Source organism: Chlamydotis macqueenii, chromosome 2 (assembly GCF_036417535.1).
Source record: "Chlamydotis macqueenii isolate bChlMac1 chromosome 2, bChlMac1.mat, whole genome shotgun sequence".
Classification (NCBI taxonomy): domain Eukaryota; kingdom Metazoa; phylum Chordata; class Aves; order Otidiformes; family Otididae; genus Chlamydotis; species Chlamydotis macqueenii.
The window spans coordinates 15177273-15195633 of NC_141557.1; the positions used below are offsets into that span (position 1 = coordinate 15177273).

The window sequence follows — 18361 nt, forward strand, 5'->3', positions numbered from 1 at the left end:
ACACCTCTCCAGCAGACTGAAGACTGAAGACTGGCACAGGTTGCTGAGGGAGGTAGCGGATGCCCCATCCCTGGAAACATGCAAGGCCAGGTTGGATGAGGCTCTGAGCAACCTGATCCAATTGATGTTTCTGCTCCTTGCAGAGGGGTTGGACTTCGGACCTTTAAAGGTCCCTTCCAACCCAAACCATTCTATGATTCTATGATTCTAAGTTCTCCTTAAGCCAGTCAAAATGCTGAAAAGATTCTCCTGGACACCAATCAGCCTACCATGAATACCAAGGTGTTTCCTTAGACATGATGTTTCCTTAGACAATCTGTTTTCCCTTCATATTTCTCCAAAATATTTACTAGCAGAACTAACAGATAAAAGATGACTATTTTCCCAGCTGGGCTGTTTTTCCTTTGTAGGAGCAAAGTAATCTGGAGAAATAAATAATCAATTAACCAGTTGACAGCAACTTCAAAGTCTTGTTTATATGATTTTGTTTATTTTAATGTTGAACGTTGACGAGAGATCAAAGCCATGAACACTGGTAATCTCACGGGAAGCCTGTCTGAAGCAAACCAAACCTTTCCCCCTTTTTCAGTATTTTTATTAAGTCACATAAATATACTTGCTAGCAATGCAGTAAATTCTGTTGGCCATGTATAGAAATGAACAAAATGCAGCTTATTACCTAACACATAATTACCATGTCTAACAGGAATAAAAACCAAAGCAAAATTGCTTTTGTCATTTGTGTTTGCAGAAAAAAATCCTTACAAAGAAATGGATTTGCTAAGTAAAAATTTGTCATGTTCATGTAATTTTTTTCTCAGAACAGAAATACTAGTTAAAGTAAAAAACTTCTATGCATCAGAACACACCGGTATGAGGACTTTGCCATATTTTCATTAATACTTACAAAATTTTCTGAAAGGGTTTCCTCTAACATCATGTATATCTCATAAGGCCCTCAGTCATCTTCATGAAGATTTACACCACAATGGATTTTTTTAGTTAATTTTAAAGTGATGCAATCAGCATGCTAGTACTTGTCCCTTTTTAAAGACCAAGTCATGTTGTTGAGCTGGGAAGTAAAAGAAAGAAAGGGAATCCTTGCCTCTCAGGGAAAGAGCTGTGCCACTTCTGACATCTACATGCAAATAGGAGAAAGCAAAAATGTACTCTGTACTCAGAACAAGAAACAGCTCTTGTTACGCATTCAACATCTACAAAATACTCCATTGGGATTTCTCAAGAAATCTTTTATTTGGCCAAGAGAGAAGAGTCCGAAGCAGCCCAGAGTTAAAAATGGCCAGACTTCCCAGCTTACAAGCACTGCTTCTCTTTCTCTGGCTTCAGATCTTAGCACTGTCTAGAACATAGCAACAGAGGACTGAAAAAGACAGGGACAGGTCACTGAATGATGTCCCAGGCAATCCAAGAACCACTGCAACAGATATTTAGTCTTAAAAGAGCCATACAAGTACTCCAAGAACAATCCCATACCTCAGTGTTCCTGATTGCCTGTAGACAGGAGACACAGAGAAAAAGGACAAAAGCTGTACCTCCGGGGTACCGTAAGAAGAAAGCAGGAGTGATCATTTCCCAGCATACTTACAGTAGTAAGAATTGGAAATAAATTGACTAAAAGATCCTAAGATGTTCTGAGAACTTCCAACACCAGAAGCAACAGCAGTGCATCTCACCAAGCACTAAGCCCACCACCCCTTACCTGACTCCCATAGCTAAGCAAAAGAAGTCTTTAATGGAAGGCTAAAACATTGCAAACACACAGAGCCTCCTCTATAACACGTATTTTGGTACTAGGCTTACCAATAAATTGCATACAAAAGAACAGTTATCTCAAACTTCAATTCTAACTTCAGAGTCATTCTTATCTTATTTTGTGATCCCCATCCATGAACTTAATCAACCTCCATCTTAAAACACTTAGAGTTTCTTATAACAATGTACCATTGTTGTTTATCCTTTCCCAGGGAAATCTAGCCGTGGGGAATACATCAGGAATCTAACATATTTTTTCTATTAAAACAACATGAACTTGTGTGTTAACCCTTACATTATTCTGCTAAATACTATACATCTAAAAAACCAGCAACTAGTGCTGCTTTCTGTAGACCAGGCTGTACCTTCCAGCAATAGAAGCAGGACCAATGTAATCAGTGTAGTCTATAATCCTTACACAGAAAGGACAGCTGCTCCACACAGTCAGTTCGTGCATAACAGACTGAAAAAATTAACCTTGCAAATCGTAGATTAAATGCAAAACACATAGATGCATAATTTTTTTCAAAGCATACTAGGTCTCATATTAACCCACACCACTGTGAACCATGAGATGCTGATAATGTTAGAGAGGGAGGATTTCTAGAAATAATGAAAGGATTAAAGAAGTATTCTTCCTCTTCCATTTTTAAATTAATTTGGGGAATTATATCTGCTCTGGATACTCAATCATCAGTACTTAATTTTATTAACAGTGAGAAATATATATATATATGATTTAGTTATCACACATAAAATATTGACAGTGTATTTACAAAGTATTTAAATACAAATAAGTTTTGATTAATGACAAACGCACAGAATAATATAAGGATAAATGCACAAAATAATATAAACCCTATCTTCACAGCTGTAACCAAGGAAGGAAGCATTCTTTGCCAGGAATGATGATACCATTGTTTCTGAAAGAGGTGCAGATGGACAAATCAGAATACAATTATTTAAGAGGCGTGGGAATCACAAAGGCAATTTCAGTTCCACTATTCCATATTTTCTCTTTATTTCTGGTAATGCTTTATAAAGTTCTCCAAACAATTAGGAAAACAATAAGGTTGTCGATGTCTAGTAAAGAAGAAGAATAATTTTTAAGTACCACAGCCAAAAGGATGAATAGCTTTGAAGATGAATCCATGTCTTCTTAATAGCAGAAGTAAAAGAGTTTTCATACATTGTTCTCGCTGTTCTTTTGTCTTTGCCCATGTTATTCATCATTTTAGTAGGTACCATGACAGAACTTATTCTTCCAGACGATTTGATTGCTGGAATGATGCAGTAGAAAGTATTGTGGCAACTCTGGGAGAAAGAGAAAAACTGTATCCTGTCATCACTACCAGAAGAAAGAAGAAAGCCATGAGCAGAGGCAAGGACAGATAAACAAACAGCGCCAAAGTAATACAAATCCTGGAATGCAAACCCAATGATCTTTAATGCTGTGAAGTACTTAAGGAAGAGAAAACTAAATATAAATAAAGCAAGAGGCAAGAAAGGTTGTATTAGTAGCTGTCCTTTTTTTTAACTGCTTGAGATGCCTGCTGGACATTGGGCAAGCAAAAAATACATCAGGGAAAACCACTACAGGGCTGGATAGACAGGGTATGGCTATATAAAAGCTGAAAACTGACCACCTACATGAATGAAATAGGATGGGATGGAAGCTTACTTAGGATGACAAAAGCTCTTTAGATGTTGCCAGAAAGTGATGAGTACCTGTCTCATCCCTTACCTGATTTTTTTTTCTTTACTCAGCCACTCCTTAGTGTGCTAAATCAGCACTTTAGCAACAAAGCTTCTGAATAACCACCAAGAACTGCTCCTTTCCCACATAGAAACTCCATGTTGTAAGATCCAGCAAACATTCAGATTTAAAAAAAAAAAAAAAAAAGAAAGACTTTTACTAAACATCTTGAAAAGCTGATGAAACCTCTCTGCTTTATCCTGTGGATAGCACGGTAAATGAGCTTGATGAAAATATGACTCTGAGGAGATGGAGAAAATTGTCTGAATTGCACTATGACAAATACATGTGCGTGCACGCGCGCGCACACACACACACACTCCACTCCCTTCACTTAGGGCAGCTCCCCAGCTAATGAAGACTCTCTAACTTTTCTGCATGCAAGGCAGACACCCCTTTATGGGAAGACTGGAAGTCAGGATGGTGAGTCTATGTGACGTCAGCAGGAACTTAATATAAAAGGTTAATTTTGAAGCACAGTTGTCCCACCCTCCCACCCTCCATGAATGGTTTATTTACCGTTGCCAGAGAACTTTCTCCATCATAGAACCTGAAAAAGTGCTTTCAGCCTAGCAATTTCAAACTGGATTCTGAAAGTCAGCTCTGTTCTGTATATCTCGTGTGCTGTCACCAGCAATTAATGTCAGAATTGAGATAATTCTGTTGACAAAAGAATCAGAAAAAGGTTTGGATTCCTCTCCTCTGGCATTATTTCTGCAGAGCTTACACAGTAGAGATTCATACAATATATTTTTGCCAATAGATTTCAGACATGATTTTGAGTACGAGCATGTTTCAAATTTGCTGAATGAAAAGCTGCGTATGGTCACTTTTGTAAACAGAATGACACTTTAAAAATAAATATGGATTTTACAATCACTGTGTGTGTTTGTGTAGTGACTGTGAAAAACACCTTCAACAGTCACAGACACTGATGTTTTCTGATGCATGAACTGGACAAAACCATTCAGCCAGGTATAACTTTTTGGAACAATATCAGTAGGAGGCAAACCCCACACATCTTAAACTGATTCTGTCATTCTTTCATTGGCTGATAGAAGCGTGACAAGCTCAGCCAGCTATCCGCAAGAATCAATACACAAGGAAAAAGGCAAGATGCTACCTCTGCTCAAGCAAGCTTTTTAGGTCCTTCCCCAAGAAATCAACTAGACCTCCCCAAATACTAATATCTTTTGAGCTTTAGATTTTGATGAAACATAAGAAAAGATGAGGTTCAACTGCTACATTTAGGGTTGGTTTATTCCTTTGATACCTGTAAATTCAAGTTCAGAAAAATAAATGAATTTAGACATTATTTTGCAAGTGCCTGATGAACTACTCCTAATCACAGTGGAGGCAAACATGTCAGAGAAGACTCCATAAACTGCATCAAAAGTTTTTTTTTGAATCACTGAACATAAGATCTTGCTGAATCACCTGCACAATCTCAAGGAAGACAGAAGCTCTCAAAAAAGAAGACCCAGGAATTTGTCTCTCCACTTTCAAGATGGGACATTGCATATGACTCCTGACACCCTCACAGTCAGCTATATGAGACCCCTGGAGACACTGTGATGTGCTTTAAAGTACACAAGATAAATGCCACTAATGTATTTTGATAGATAACGCATACCATACAGATGCATCATCATAATACATAGCTTGACATTCCCTTGTCACTCAACCTACTTTCTGTTCGCTCCTTTCTCCGAGTCTGGGCTCCGAAGGAAGACGAATTAGCTACCACCTAACCTGGGTTACATTAGAGTGATGGATTTTGGTGCATAAAAGCACTTAGATTAATAAAGCAAGGCGATCTATAAATCATATCAGTGAGGAGCTGTGACTGACACTTTACAGGATGAACAATCTTTAGATCTATTGTGGATTGTAAAGTTCTGTAACACAATGTAACTTGTGTCTCCTAATTTTTTTTTTGCTATTTACAAGTGAACAGATAAGCAAGGCTATATTTTCAAACATAAATCTTTTATTCACACTTTTGCTGCTTCCAGGCAAGGTTACTGGGATATACTCCTTCAGAAGAGCAATCCTGCAGTGAAGAGGAAGAGAAAACAAAACTGCAGTGAAGAGGAAGAGAAAACAAAACAAAACAAAAAGAAAAAAAAATGCAACTCTAAAACAGAGACAAAGAAAAATGTTGCATTCTGAATACACTGGTGTTACATAGTTAAGGCTGATTTCCCTTTTGCACTTCAGGTAAGCACAAAAGGGAAAGGTAGTCCCTGCTTCCTACAAAATTATAGTTTCACCACCAGCTAAATATGTGGCAGGATGATCATCTCAGTGGGATTTCTTGTCATTTCTGGATGCAACCTGAGATGCAAAGTAATGATGTTCACAGCCATCAGTGGTTTGAAAACAGGCTGTTGTGAGACCACCACTCCTGCCAATACCATATCTTTACGGTTGGATCAGCCAGTAATGATTTTGTGTCCTTTTTAAACATTTGGATGCTAATTTTTGCAGAGCTTATCCAGTGCACAATTTCTTTGTCTTCTAAAAAGCTTGGAAATTTCTCTATGTTACACCATACTGGCATAAATTTTGTTCTGCAGCACCTGAGCCAACGCTTCTCTGGAGTACCTCAGTTACCACACAGAGACTCTCATGATTGTTCCCACCCCTTTTGCTAACAAAGCATATGGTAGCTACAAGGTGGTGTCCCTCTGCGTGTGCAAAGCTTCACCTGCTTCCCTGAAGGGTTCCACATCTGTTTGCTGACAGTAGAAGGTGAGTGATCTTAGATCCCATTCTTGATGTTGAAGGAGCTCCTGCAGCGATCCCAGACTTTTATCCCTGGTTCTTTTATGGTCCCAAATTCGGCTCTTCTGCTTTGCCTTTCCTATCTGAACTACTTTTCTCAATATCTTCTGTGGATAAAGCATCCTTCTTGAATTCAAGAAAGTCATGCTCCTTGCCTTCAGCTCCAGCTCCCAGATCAAACAGACAGAATGCCAAAGGAAAGCTTGCTAAACCCCTGTTGCCCAGACATGGAGCAAGTTAATTTTTTTCAGTGATTCATGTATCTACATTAGTCACAGACAGTAGCTGTGATGGGATGGAGGTTTTACCTCTAGTAAAACCTTCAGCAGGACTCTAAAGAATATGTTCATATGAGGTTTTTTTGCCCCTAGGTGAGTTCTGAGTAGTTTTAGATAATCAAAAGCAGAGCCCTGACATGGGTTTCCCCACCAAATTTTGATCCTTAGGTTCTCTATGGTAACTCCCACACGAAACAGTTATAAGAGTTTTCCTTTAGCAACAATGGCAAACAACGCATGTCTAATCTCACTCTTCAAAATAGCTAAACCATTTTTGCCACAACTGTAAAAAAATTGCTTTAGGAAGGCACCCAGCAAGCTAAGATACAATCCAGTGGTAAGTTTAGTAAGGGTTATAAACAATGACAAGCAACTGAGGGATTTATGATGAGAGGTATCAGACAACAGATGCCGGATGTTTTTAACGATTAAAAATATAAATGAGGTTCAAAAGCGTGTTCCTTCTTCAAAGGGAACTCAGAGTCAATGCTTTAGGCAGCGAGCTGACATAATGTTTGCATGAATTTGCAAATTACCCAAAATAAACATCTAAAATCTGATATTATTCCCAGTCCTTGCTTTTGCTTTTTAATTCATCTAACACTAACAGAAATAATTAAATATGATCTTAGTGATTGGCACAAACGAGAGGATTTTCAGGGTTTATGCATTTCCAGTTAAAAAGTAAAAATAAAACAGATTTTTAGGATTACTCATATTTCTGTCAAGAAGAAGCTAATGTGTATCAGTAGATGCACCCCCAAAGTATGTTTCATGCTTCTAGTGCACCTAAAAGCCTAAACTTGGTTGGGACAGGAGATACATTCCACATCATATTGTTTTCTGGAGTGAAAAGAACCTTTAGAATTTCGTAATGAGAGCTTCAGATAATCTTGTTGGACTTCAACAGCATCTTAGGCCACCAAACTCCACCAGCCAACCTGCTAATCTCAGTAATTTACTTAGTTATTGAGTTCTTCAGGCTGAGTTGACCACACACAGTCTGTTGGTAAAGAGACTTTAAAATGTATGTGAGTAAGCTGTCTGAACCATAAAATGTTGTTACTGTTAATTAGGCTTGTCCAGTGTCAGGCAATGATGCTAGACTTCATAGATCATATTAATAGCCTTTATTTACAGAGTGTGTTATAAGCAACAAAGAATATTGTTTGAGGTACACTACATCTGGCAGATTGATCACTCTTTTGTCCTACAAATTGACTTATGGATTTGGAATAAATTTGACCTGGAATGCACCTTAAATTCGCAGAAGTCATGTGCTATATTTTACCAGGACATTGCAAATTGAAATGAGAAGAGCACTTGTGTTTACATTAGGAACACTGAATGTCAACAAGTACTGTCAACTGATGAATCTCAGAATTTAATTCTTTAAAGGGCAGGAGGAAGCAACTTTAATTTGCTTCTCCACAAACACCTAGTTTAAAGATTTATTCAAATATGTAATACTCTTTTAAGACCATATCAAGATCACTTTTACTCTGCTGGAACAATTTTGATGGTTAATTACACCATTATCCAGATATAGCTTTACTGTAAGGCTCAGGTTTGCCAATTCCTTTTGCTTAACATGCTTTTATTGCTGGGAAAGTCTGGAGATTTAAAGGAGCTGTAAATCGTAAAAGAATTTCTAGCGGTTTATTGCACAGATCTTAAATGGGAAGAAATATGATTAGTGAACTAAGAAACACAAATTAATTAGATAAATTACTTTTAATAAAACACATTGGTCTTTAATGAGAAACTTTACCAAACTTATTTGCCAGATAAACAAAAAGTATTTGATTTATATGGTCATACTAGACTCAAACACCAAACAAAAAGATTGACTTTTTATGACAACTGATACACCATTTTTTCTCATTACAATAGACTACTTTTAAACAGTCTTTTACTAAATGTCAAAAATTACATACATTACGTTACATAACAATATAGAAAACAGTAAATGTATTTCCAATTCGCAAAGAAGTATTCTGTAACTGTGACAAAATGGGAAACTTACCAGGATGTTTGGCCTCTGCTCTGTTTTCAAGAAAGTGACACCTCATCTTTAAGCACAAATCCTCAAGGCTGCTGTTTTGACATACGTTAGTGTCAACAGAGATAAACCACTGACCTCTTTGAGCACACTGCAGCGTTGTGTCAGACTTTAAGCAGGTCATGTGAAGGAACGGTTGCTGAGTACTTTGAACAGCAGATCAGATATGAGAAACTTCACGACAGAATACCTGAAACGGTTATGAGAGCACACACGTTCCAGCAGAGCACATTTAGTGAGGGCTCTGACAGCCAGGATGAGAGATACCATCAGTCAGTTCTCCTATGAGTTTGCACAGAACCAACAACTTCAAAGTGGGCAGTTTCTTCTACATAGTACACACATCCTGGTATTTTTTGTTGCATCACAGTTAAAATGAGTAATTACTTATTCAGAAGCCTATATTGTCTTTGTGTGTCTGCTGTTTGTAACATTGAAAAAGTAAGCAAGCCCAAGCATCTATTTTCTTGACAATCATGTCCTTATGAGGTTTGTTCCTTTACTGGGATGTTCTTACATTGGGTACTACATGTCAGCAAGCATGGCTGATGATCCCCTTTGCTTATGGACTAGAAGTTTCTTAAATAGACTGAGGTAAAGGACATCTCAGTAGCTGGAAAGTACTTCTGGGAGTAATAATCATGAAGTTGTTCATTTTGCAGCTGGCATTTCTTTTTCCTCATGTATGAAAGCAAATTAATTGAAAAAGTAGTAAATAATTTACACAACTTCCACAAAAGTAATAACCTCCTGTCACAGGAAATCTACGAGGATCCAAATCCAGCAGCTGTATAAGAACAGCCCTAGCTGCAAGCACGTGAATAATCCCAGAAATAGTTCTTAGAAGCATTAATACATCCTACTGACTGTGATACAAATAAATAATTTCTGAAATAGTAATCAACAAAAATAGGCTTTCTGTCATTTAAAGGCTAATAATAATGATGTTTAAAACATTTTATTGAAAACAGATAAACAGAACTGTAGACAGATGGTCTATATGCATTATATGCTACATGTTCTGGAGCAGAACTGAACCTTCTAAGCACTGAGTATATATCTTGGCTTTCCCAGACAGCTATTTCCATACACACTGATAGGTGGGGAGGTGTAATCGTTACTGCCTTGGATAAGACAGCACAGTCCTGCAGAACTTTTAACCACAGAGGAAAAATAAACTTGTTACAACATGAACTCAATTTAGAAGACTTAGCTTACTTCATAAGATAAACTAGGCACAAAAATATTTTTTGTATTGCTGTGTGAAACTAAGCTGTAGATTAAACTAGATTATCAGGTAATTCTTCTGTCATGTGGCAGTTTTGAAGCAGTGTTCACCCCGGGCACTTATCCTAAGTGAAAACACACCACTGAAATCCCTCAGCTGAGAAGTCTGCAAAATGGAGGATGCCTGATTTCAGATGGTCTCTGCTAACATTCACAATCTTTCCCCTTTTTTTTAAAAAAAGGAAAGTACTTTTAAGAGGAGAGTACTTTTAAGAGGACATTGCTATTCTGAGCCATTGTGGCCTACTAAAATTTACTAATTTAAAGGAAAGGGTCCTTTTTTTTTTAAATTTTAGTTAACTTCAAGGTTATTTGAAACATTTTTCAGTACAAACTGGGATTTCTGTCAGGAAGCAGGCTTAACGTAGCCAAGCTGCGTGTTTGTACTTTGGCCCAGTTCATACCTGGACGGAAGAGGTACAGCTGTAAACTCCTGAGACTCAAGAGATCGGAACGCTTTACCTGACAGCGTTTCCAGCCCAGATACAGCCCGCAACCTCTGACTGACTAGAATTAGAGCGCTCTGTAATAAAGAAATAAAACTTGCAATAAACCAAGCTTAAGAACCCGTTTTCTCCTCTTTTTTCCCCGATGACACCTCCCTCCCACCCCCGGGGAAGCCCCGCCCCGCACGGCCCCGCCCCCTCAGCCCACGGGCGCCGAGCCCACGGGCGGCAGCTTTCCCTCCGCCCCAGCAACGGCTTCGCGCCTGCGCCGTAAGCTCCCGCGGAGCAGCGAGGCCCAGCAGCCCGCGCACCGGCGCGCCTGCGCGGCAGATCCGGGCCGAGGGGGCGGGGATGAGCCCTGCAGAGGGTGACGTCACCCTCCCTGCCCCGCCGCCGGCACCGCCTCTGCCCGGCGAGGGAGGGCCGGGGCTTGCCGGCTGCAGGCGCCGCCATGGCTGCCATATTGGGGAGGAAGTGAGAGCGGGAGGCGGCGGCGGCGGCCAGGAAGGAGCCCTTCCCTTTTCCCTTCGGCTTGGGCGGACGCGGGCTTCCCGGCAACGGCCGCTTGCGAGACCCCTGGAGCGGGGCGGCGTAGAGGCAGCAGCGGGCGGCGGCGGAGCTGAGCGCCCCGGAGGCGGCGTTGGCCTAAGATGGCGGACCCGGCGGAGTGTAACATCAAAGTGATGTGTCGCTTCAGGCCCCTCAACGAGTCCGAAGTGACCCGCGGCGACAAGTACATCGCCAAGTTCCAGGGCGAAGACACCGTCGTCATCGCGGTGAGGGGCTGCCCCGCACGGGAAAGGCGGGAGGAAGCGCCGGGGGGCGTGAGGGGTCGGCGGGGTCAGGTACCGCGGGGATGGGCGCGGCGTGAGGCGAGAGGGCAGGGCTGAGGCGCTCGGGAGCGCCCGCGGGCGGGGATGCCTCGGGAAGAGGGGTAGTCTTTTGGGGTCTGGGGTGGGGGAGGAGGGCGAGCAGAGCTGCGGAGGGAGCCGGCTGGTCTTGGGCATGGTCGGGCAAAGAGCGGGGAGCTGGTGAGGGCAGAGGTCCCCGAGCGGCGGGCGTTGGGGTGTAGGGACACGTCGGTGGTAGCAGGTGAGGAAGCCTTTGACAAAGGCTCTAGCTAAGGGCTTGCGACTTGGGGCGTTGCGTGAGGTTTCGTTGGCCACAGGGCGCACTTCAGTGTCCACGGAAAACGCGTGAATTATGAGGTGGAGAGTAATAGGAGAGTCCTGCAGGGTGTCCCCCGGCTAGGCTGTCCCCGGTTTTGGCGACCGTGATGGGTTTGACCGCTAAATATGTGCTCGAAATGCATGCATTAGAAGTAATTGTCTAGAGAGTTTTCTGGGGATAAAATGCAGAACACCATTGCAGACTCCAGTGCATCGGTGCTTGGGATCTGTAAATCAGTTTTTGACTGGTAACTTAAAAAAAAAAAAAAAAATCAGAATAAACAGACCGTTTCGCTTATTACATGCTTGTAACTGTATTTTAACTGAACTCACCTTGCAAAGTATGAGGCCTGTTACAAAACAATCTGGATGTTGCAGGGGAAAAGACAACCCTTTCCTTTTGGTTCAGTGTGTTGTATTTAGCTACAAAGTCGAACTGGAATATAAAATGAAAGTACAGTAGTTTATTGCCTGGTTTGGTTGGCATTGTACAAACACACTTTATTTCCAATGTTTGTTTTATTTTTTTATAACTTTCAATTAGTGTTTTTCATAGAAATACTTTTCTCTCTAGAGACAGTGCTGGTTCTACATTGCTGAAAGTAACTCAGATGACAGTTATTATCTGTTCTCAAATTTTGTTTTTTTATGTTCTGTTTCTTCAGGCTACCAATAATAACTTTTTCACACAGTATGTAAAGTTGAAGGAGACAATTTAATAAAATACATTTTTAGGATGACTTACTAAATACTAGTGCTCTAATCTGTTAATGTTCCACTGAATTTGTCAATAAAATATGGAATTCCCTGAGTCTGGAGCTACAAGAATGATAACATGCTTGTGAAATGAGGTAATTTGGGCTTATGTCAGCTGGCAAATTAGTATCTTGGAGTATGTCTCTTCTTCCTGAGGTTGTACAGGTAAATTCCTCAGAGTAAGGAACCAAACCTGGAAAATGGGGAACTTAGCTAGAACAAATGATCTTACTTCCTTCAGTGAATACGCATTCAGTGTGACACTATACATTCTATTTAAAATCCATTATGAAGTTGAGAAACTTCGATGCTTTCTGACTTTTTAAAAATAAATTTTCCACATCTTCTTCCAGTATTTCTAGTCTAAAATAAAACTTATATTGTTTAAATGCTCTTTAAGTATGCTTTAAAAATATCGAAAATGTTAATTGGGCTGAGGTAGTACTATATCTGAGTGGAACAGTCTGATGGCATGCTGCTGAGGGATCATGTGAGGCTTTCTGCTCAGAGTTAATATTTAGTATTACAACTGTACTTGGGTGTTTTCTGCATTGGTAAAAATGACAACAAAAAATCCTTCTGTGGTCCTAGGTCCAGGACTTGCTTTGTCTGACTTTGGGGAAGGATGCCCCACAAAATTATTAGATTGGGTAGCAGTGACAATATTTGTGTTCTGTTTCGTAAAATCTTAATAAAGGATTGATATTCTATGGTCTTGTTTTTATAACGGTGGATATATTACAAGATTGATGTTCACAAAGTTATGACTTGACTCTCTAAAACTGTTGAGACAATAACTTGTGAGTTGTTTGTTTTGGGGTGTTTTTTGGGGGTTTGTTTGTGTTTGTTTTTTGGTTTTGGTTGGTTTTTTTTTTTGTTTTGACAAAGTTATGAACCATCTAACTTGAGGCTGTAGCCAGCCACCTCATGTGTGTGTGCGCGCACACACGTGTTGTAGAATTGCCCAAGGGAGGGTAGTAACAAACAGTCCTTCTCATGAAACATTTCTAAAAACATCCTCAATAAGTTATATGTTTGGTTACTTTCAGCTATTTGAGTTCTGTCTGTATTGCTACATGTCATATTGGCTGGCTGTTGAACAGTAATTGAGCCACTTTTTTTTTCTTTCTTTTTTTTTTTTTTTTTTTTAATAGCTGCTTTCCTCAGCTGCCTGAAGGACTTGTGCCTTCTGTGTGCACCTGGTCTATGCTGAAAGAGTGAAGGCCTCTTTAGTAATACTTGGGAGTTGCCTGTAGTGGTAGATAGGAGGGAGGTGAAAACTAGGAGACGGTGGAAGCAGAACTTCTACCAGGCTGCGGATTTGACTCCTCGGTGGAGGAGGGTGGAGAGGGAAGTCAGTGACTGTAACCAAACTCTCTTGACTCCCTTGTCAACGCTGAGCTATCTATCCTCCCTTCTCTTCCTAGCTCCCATGTAATTGCTGGCACAGTTGTCTTTCTGGACAAGTGAGTTGTTTTGATTTGAGATAGATAAAATACTTGTTTTAATTGTAGCTACTGTGTAACAGCAATTTAGGTGACATGCAGTGTTAGTCTGTTTTAAAGAGCAGACTTTGAAAAAGTATTTTCCTTCCACAGGATTAAACTTTTTTTAACTAGTAAAGAGCTTTTAAATTATTAATTAAAGAGGCCTCCTTTCAATTTTAATGTTAAATGTTTTTTTTCTAATGACTTTTTGTTAAGTAAATATGCAGGTTTTGTTAAAACAGGTAATAGGGTGACTTATTATGAGTATATGGCTTTTATGTTAAACATAAAAAATGTATGTATATTCAAAAACTGGTAGCAATTTGCTCATGGATTTCAGACTCCTAAATAAGATGAAACAGGGAGGAATAGCAAGCTTATATATGATTATGTACTTTATTTTTTCAAATGTAAAACTGTTTGCAACTGAGTAGCTTATAGTTCTGTGTAATGTATCTGTACTTCTTTTTTAAAAGCATTTCTATACCTATCTTATTCATCTTACAGCTGTCCAAAAGATAGATTACTGAATACAATGACACTTGAGGATTTCAGACTGAAGCCTGAAGTGAAAACAGTACTGTCAAATGACAGAACTGGCAAAGTGTAATGGGCGTTCACACAAGCGGGCAGTATCCCTCTGTTGTCCCGATGTTTCCAGTAATGATCACAGTGTGTTCCTTATTTCTATGGCTTTTAAGAAAGAATTATGGCTACCTGCCTGTGTTTTCATATTTGTTTAGAGTACTGTATTTTTGTATGTAAGATGTTACCTCTGTGATCCTGGAAAGAGCTTGAGACATTAAGCTTTCTTTTTCATTACCTTTTAAACTAGTATTGGATAGTAAATGAGAGCAAAGCTACATTTAAGTTATGTTACAGTCAGATTAATGAAGATCACTTGCTATTACCGCAGCTTTTGGGAGCAGATTATTCGAAAAGAAAATGTAATTCATGTGCATTGCTGAAAGAAAGGCTGTGCCAAATTGTATAAATGCAAGAAACAAGGTGCGTTCTTAAAACAACTTTTTGGTATTATTTTGCTACTATGAAGGAAAGCACCATTTAATTAGAAACTCGTGAATAAAAATGCTTAATGTGTACAGTGCAATTTAAACATAAATGAGAAATTGCAATCTGTAGCTGAAACAGTAATGTTCTTTCAATGTTATTCTGGTTGTTTTTTTCCTTCTTAATTTAATTCCATGAAGCAGTGGATAATAGGGAAGTTTTTCAGACTGTACTGGTATGATGATTTAACAGAAAGCAAATATTCTAGCTTACAGTAGTCTGTAAAGGGAGAGCTGTACTCCCTGGCTACTGTACCACTCGCTTAGGAGCAACTCACTAATCTCATACTTGGTTGTTTTTCTGAAATTCAGTGACCATTTTTATGCCAGCAATGCTTTCTTTTTTTCTTTAGAAGAAACTCTTAACTAAAGCAAAGCTTGGCTGAAACTCTTGTTCCAAAATTTCTCTCTGTTTTGATGCTGGAAATTGAGTTTCCAGTCACAATTTTTTAAAAAAGAAAATAACGTAGTTTAGTCCTTCTGTAACAACAATAAATAAATAACTGCTCTAAACATTGATACTTGAGTTGCAGTGTTTGCACAAAAATAAGAAAAGTAGAGCAGAAAGAGCTGAGATCTACTAACTGTTTTGTCCGCTACAGTTTTGTATGCATAAAGCTAGGGCAAGAAGAAAATCCTTTTTCCTTATCCTAAAAATAATGATTTGGAACAGTGCCTTTTCACTCATTTGGCATATTGGACTCTGTTAGGTGTGTCAAAGCAGCAACACCTTAGCTTAGTAATAGGAAGAACTGAGTCAAGTATTTGACATCATACTTTCCAGAAATTATTTGGTGTGGGATTTTTCTTTTAATGTATTTTGTGCTGATTGGAAGAATGTTCTTTAATAAAGATGTGAAACTTGAAGGGAGGTAAGGCCATTGCTTATTACTTCAACTTCTTACCAAGAATAAGCTAACTGTGGGTGGGTATAATATTGCTCTAGTGGTCCATTCTAGGGAAGAAAAAAAAAAAAACCAAAAAAAAAAACCCCAAAAAACAAAACAGTAAAGAGCATCTCGATATGTTGTGGTGAAAAAAAAATATGCTACTGATGTTCAAGTAAATTTTCACTATTGGCTTTGCTTCAGATACTAATGCACAGAAAATAAGGTGAACTAAGGTAGTGTTACAAGTAACCAATACCATGGCTTACAGAAGGCTACAGTGGGGAAAATGAAAGATATTTTAAATTATTTCTATGGAGATAACCTTAGGTATTTCTAGGACTTCTAAGGTAAGATTTCAGTCTAGTTGTGATCACAGATTTTTGTGTAGTCCTCATTGAAGGTACTGAGAAAAACTAACTTTTCTGAAAAACAAACTCTCATATGTGCTCTAAATCTTATAATTAAATCTTATAATTTAGATAGGCTGGACATCCTTTTATATAAGGGTAACTGGTAACTAGCCTTTGTTAACTGTGGAACTGTGTACTTGAACATAAACCCTCTGTTAAGGTTCAGTTTAACTACCACTGAATCATGTTGGCAGACCTACTTTTTAAAGGGCTGTGAGAGCGCTTGCAAAATTTTTGCTGTGAGACTGCATCCCTCAGTACAGGCAACTATGGGAGCTGAAGTCATCTTGTAGGCAGAACGAATGCTAGGCAAGGAGTGGATGTAAATCTTGAATTCCCTCTATTTGGAGAAAGGAAATCAGAAGCTCTGCTTATTTGCTTGATATTTTATGTTGCTTATAGGTCATATGTATTTAATTTTTATTAGGATTTGAGTAATGTATACTGAAAACTTCTGGGATGTGTCAAAGCAGCACCATAGCACGGTGGCGATGCTGTCACTACCGCTGTTGTGGACACTGTGGTAATGTTGTTTGAAGTTTTTGTGTTTTCAGTTCCATTGTAATATCTGATTGTTTACTACTTGAGGAAGAAAAGGCATCTGGTATAGAAAAATATCTGACACTTTAATCTTTCTTGATTAATCTCTTAAAGGTAATGAGGCTTTCTAGGGCAGGGTAATCTGTGTAATACTGTTTTAGCTTTGTTTACAGCAGAAAGTAGACTGTAAAGAGAAGTTATAAGAAATAGCATTGCAAATGTCAAAGATGTTAAACCATACTGAGTGGGAGTAATTTGTATTCTTAAAACATAATTATCATGGAACCTGCTTTGCTAAACCTAGTTGTTTAGATACTGATTCAGTGAGATGGAGCTGGAACATGCCTCTCGTGGGTTTTCATAGGTGTGATAAATATACTGTGGCCTGGGAGAGAAGTATGTCATTGGATTTTTTGGTGCTTTGAAGTTGTATTGTGGCTTAATCTAGGAACCTATAATACTGAGGACGTGTAAACAAATATTCCACTATCTACCTGTAAGGAGTGGGGAAGTGACAGGTGGTATAAACGGGACCCCTTGTGAGGATTCTTTTGGTCAGAATTGCTAAAATTTGTGGGTACGTTGGCAGCAGTTGTTAACTTGAGGGAAATTGAAATTTGTCATGTGCCTAGCAGCTTTCACTGTATAAATAAACAATATCAATTAAAGGCATTACTGCCTGAGTGAAGTCCTTGCAGCTTGGTTTCCTGTTTTTGCTAGTTCGTGGCATTCATCATATGTGCTGTTCTTTGTATTAACATTTTGTAAAATAAGAGGCTGTAATTAAATGCGATACTGTAATTTGGCTCTGTTCTCTTATGAAGGCATTTGAATGGCAATTGGAGAGCAGATAGTATAACAGTATTCTGTGTCTACAGATTACTCTCAAATTTGTAAACATAGTTTTCCTTTTATACAGATAAAGAAAAATAGTTCAATTCAGTCAACTTCTGCTTGGCAGAAGAATTTAAAAAAGAAACTATATCCCTCTAAATACCATTTAAAAACTTGGAGAAGGTTTTATCTTTTTTTTTTAAAGTTGGATTTCTTTGAAGTAAATAAAAAATGTGCTATTTGACATCAGAAGTATTCTGTGGTAATGCATAAATACACAATAATGTATTTGCATACATTCAAACGTATACTCTGCAAGTTAATGTTTGCAATTTGATGTATTTTTCTGTTCTCACAGTTGTCATACTCTGCTGGGAACAGCGAAGATCAGATATGTTGCAATCTGTAGACTGTTAGAAGATCATATCCAGGAACTTTCCCCAATTCTTCTAAATTCAATTTAATTGGAATAGTGGTTATCAATTTATTTTCTGGAGCAATAATTTGGAGAAGAGTTTAAATCTTGCAAGTACAAACACACGAATTGCTAATGCTGCGTGGGTTGTTTGCAGTGACATTGGACGCTGTCACTTTTCTCACTATTTTTCCAATGTGTTGTGGTAAATGTGGTCCTCCAAAGTGGTATTATTTCAGTGCATGCAAATATGTAGAAGAACTTCAGCATGAAACAGATCTGATTTATGTTTTGTGATGTAGATGATTTGCAGTGTAGCTGATTGATACCTGTGAAGTTGGAGGCTTTTTGAAACTACCAGTGATAAAGAAAATGTATAGCTAGTGTTATTTTTTTCTACA

The 18361-nt window shown here is 38.8% G+C and overlaps 1 protein-coding gene across 2 annotated transcripts in view; it reads left to right on the forward strand.

Moving 5' to 3' along the window:
• Positions 1–10814: 10814 nt before the first annotated feature.
• The window catches only part of KIF5B (kinesin family member 5B), a 35523-nt gene continuing 27976 nt past the window's right edge, over positions 10815–18361 (forward strand). For both annotated transcript variants that reach the window (XM_086742021.1, XM_086742022.1), the window contains exon 1: positions 10815–11165. In XM_086742021.1, coding sequence (XP_086598147.1) covers positions 11040–11165 — 126 coding nt within the window. In that variant the 5' untranslated portion in view covers positions 10815–11039. The remainder of the gene's footprint in view (positions 11166–18361) is intronic.